Source organism: Solanum stenotomum, chromosome 4 (assembly GCF_019186545.1).
Source record: "Solanum stenotomum isolate F172 chromosome 4, ASM1918654v1, whole genome shotgun sequence".
NCBI lineage: Eukaryota > Viridiplantae > Streptophyta > Magnoliopsida > Solanales > Solanaceae > Solanum > Solanum stenotomum.
In genome coordinates this window covers 50,803,289-50,806,647 of record NC_064285.1, presented here as the reverse complement: position 1 = coordinate 50,806,647, position 3,359 = coordinate 50,803,289, and the positions used below count along the sequence as shown (strand labels likewise).

General features: G+C 39.5%; 1 protein-coding gene across 1 annotated transcript; it reads right to left on the bottom strand.

Annotated features, from left to right (window-relative positions):
* Positions 1-1,168: 1,168 nt before the first annotated feature.
* On the bottom strand, positions 1,169-2,132 carry LOC125861558 (uncharacterized). The gene is made up of 2 exons (XM_049541423.1): positions 1,462-2,132; positions 1,169-1,367 (listed from the first exon to the last, which is right to left on the bottom strand). Exons 1-2 carry the CDS (start codon positions 2,130-2,132, stop codon positions 1,169-1,171), a joined length of 870 nt encoding a protein of 289 aa, XP_049397380.1.
* Between the last annotated feature and the right edge of the window lie 1,227 nt (positions 2,133-3,359).

Below are 3,359 nucleotides of genomic sequence, written 5' to 3'. Positions count from 1 at the left end.
TTATGTGATGTTTATGGTTTTTATGCTTCCATGATCAAATTATGAAGGTTGATTTATATATATGTATGTTGTTGGTGGGCTGATTTATATGGATTTTGGAATTGGTTGGACTTAGTACTCTTGAAATACATGATTTTATTTACATGAACAATAGCCCACCATGTGTTTCATAAAATGCCCACTTATAGAATTCTTAGGAAATGGAAGGTCCAATGTACGTCCTATGGGTCGGATGGTCATATAATCATTGAAATGATGATGAAATGGATACATGTATATGATTTTCTCTATATAAGTGTTGTGAGTCGACCAAGCCTAGCTCGGGGGGTTGTAGGCCCGGGTAACCGTATCGAGGGGCTAGTACCTTGGTTGCCTAGTACAGGGGGTAGTAGGCCCGTATAACCACATCGAGGGGTTTGTACCTTGGTCCCTAGCTCGGGGGGTGGTAGGCCCGGGTAACCACACTGAGGGTTTTGTACCTCTTTAGCCTCCCCAAGGGGGTGGTAGGCCTTGGAAATACTATATTGATGGTCACTTGCCACACATGTACTACGTCCCACTAAATATGATTTTTATGTAAGCATCATTATACATATCATTTCATTAATATGCTATCTATCGGGTATGATTATGCATTTTTCCTATGATGTCCATCTATTGTAGCATTGCATTGCATCCCATATACTTAGTACATTCAAACGTACTAATGCATACTCTATGCCTACATGATGTCACCATGTAGGGACCGGAGCACCGGTTGACCATCTTCCTCCGCGTGTCTAATACGATTTTCTATCGAGGTTATTGGTGAGTCCTCCATTCCGGGGACGTTGCTTGTGATCTTTTGCTATGTATAAGACTTTTCCTTTTTTTGTTATGTTTTGACTATGAGGGTGAGCCCGATAGTTTTCCTTGGCCCCCGCTAAGTACCCATGTTTAGAGGTGGTGTTGGATAAGTTGTGTTTTGTGCTTGAGCTTGACTCATCTATTGTATTTATGTATCATTCCTTCTTTTTTTCTCTTGCTCCCTTAGTCCCGTTTCCCCCTTGATTATGCTTATCTCTTATGGTCATTTTAATTGCTTCCGCGACCAAGGATGTGTAATGATACGCTATGAGGCTTGTTTGGGGTTCCTTCGGGTTCCCCATTCGCCGGTCACATCTAGGCCCTAGGCTTGGGTCGTGACAGTCATATAGTTTGTGCATTCGTTATCAATCAGCCAAGGCTCAGTTGAAACATTACTTGGAAAACATGATGCCACAAAGAGTTGATCCTCTTCCTGTTCATTAACAACCTGTGCGTCTGCATCCTGCTGCTGCAATTTATTCTTGCAGATAATTGCTTCATGCCCGAGTTGGTTGCGCTTACTACATTTAGCATCCAGCCTTTTCCAACACTTATACGGTGTGTGCCCATTCTTTCCACAATGCTTACAAGGAGGATAGTTTCCTTTGAAGCTACCTGCTTTGCTTTTGTTGATGTAGCGAGCGGCTACTTCTCATTGGTTGGCTGGTTCTTCTTATTGTTTTCTTTTTTGTATTCTCCACTCTCTTTAATAATTCTGCCAAAGTGATTTTTGACAGATCCTTAGTGTTCTCCAAAGTGGTAATGGTCGCTTCAAATCTTTCAGGTACATTAACCAGAATCTTTTCAACAATACGGGAGTCTTTATACTCAGAACCAAGTAATCTTACTATGTTTGCTATGCTCATAAGCCTGTTAGAGTATTCTTTGATGGTTTTCGATTCTCTCATCTTCTGTAACTTAAAGTCTCTAATGAGATTCAGTACTTGCATACCTTTGATACGATCATCTCCTTCATATTCTGCCTTGAGATAATCCGAGATGGCTTTTTTTGATTTTAGAGACATGATACGAGTGAAAATTGTTGAAGAGACTGCTGAAAAAAGACATGCCTTTGCCTTAGATTTACTGGTTTTCTTGTCCATGTTATTTTTGAGTTGAAACATTTTTGGGTTTTCGGGTAGCGGAAAAACTTCATAGTATTCCTCGATTGCCTTCCAAAGATCTAAAGCTTCAAGATAAACTTCTATCCTCACTGCCCACATCTGAAAATTTTCACCATTGAAAACATGAGGTGCCATTGCCGAGAAACTTGAGCTTTCTTCCATGTTTAATCTTTTGTTGTTTTTGGTTGTGGTGCTTGAGTCACTTGAAACAATCACTCAGAGAAATACCCACAGATCCCGCAAGATAAAAAAGCTCTAGATACCAATTGTTGGTANTATATCTCCATCTTTTTGCACTTCTCTCAAGAAACAAAACTTGATTTTGAAGTGCATAGTTCTTCCATGAAACACAAGATTGTGAGATATAGCTATTGCTGCCTCATTGTCCAGGAACACTTTGATGCTTCTAGTTGGTTACATATGCAAATCAACCAGAATTTTCTTCAGCCACAATGCTTGATTTACTGCTGCTGCAGCTACCACAAACTCATCTTCGGTAGTAGATTGAGCTACAATATCTTGTTTCTTACAACCCCATGAGAAAATTCCAGAACCAAGACTAAAACAGTACCCTGACGTACTTTTTGCATCATCCTTGGGACCACCCCAATCACTGTCGAAATACCCACAAAGATTCACAGGTTGACTCTTCTGAAACTGGACTCCATAGGTGATGATTCCTTTGATGTATCGCACAATTCTTTTGGATGCCTACAAATGTACTTGACTAGGACAATGCATGAACCATGATAAAACACTTACAACATACAATTTATCGGGTCTTGTTGCTCTAAGATACATTAAACACCTAATGAAACTTCTGAAGTATGTCTCATCCCCCTTTTCGGCTCCATCATATTTACTTTGTTTCTCTTTTTGGTTCATGGGAGTACTAATCTCTTTGCAATTTTCCATTTTGAATTTCTTGAGAATTTCCTTGCGTACTTTTTATGGGGAACGAAAAACACATATTTTCCTTGTGTAATGTCCATTCCAAGGAAATATGTCATAAGACCAAGATCAGACATTTCAAAAGCTTGCATCATATCATTGTTGAACTCATCAATTAGCTTTTCCTATACCGGTACGTACCACAGGATATTCAGAGCACGTGATTTAGAAAGTTAAAGGAAAGTTTCCCTTAAGAAGGTGCCATTTGATAACTTCGAGCCACAAAGTGTTAGATATATGGCACTAGAAATTATGATCATCTGCAAGCATGATCACCCCAATATCATCAAATTAGAGGGTCTAACTACCTCCAGATTGTCTTGTAGCATGTATCTTGTGTTTGAAGATATGGAACATGATAGTTTAGGAATCATGTCTTGTTCAGAAGTTGTGTTCAGCGAATCACGGGTTTGCTAACTTTTCGTAACATTAGTTTAC

Coding starts and splice junctions, on each gene's coding strand:
- LOC125861558 (XM_049541423.1), bottom strand. CDS start 2,132: ATGGAAGAAAGCTCAAGTTTCTCGGCAATGGCACCTCATGTTTTCAAT. Junction 1,368..1,461: donor CATCAACAAAAGCAAAGCAG/GTAGCTTCAAAG, acceptor TGCTAAATGTAG/TAAGCGCAACCAACTCGGGC.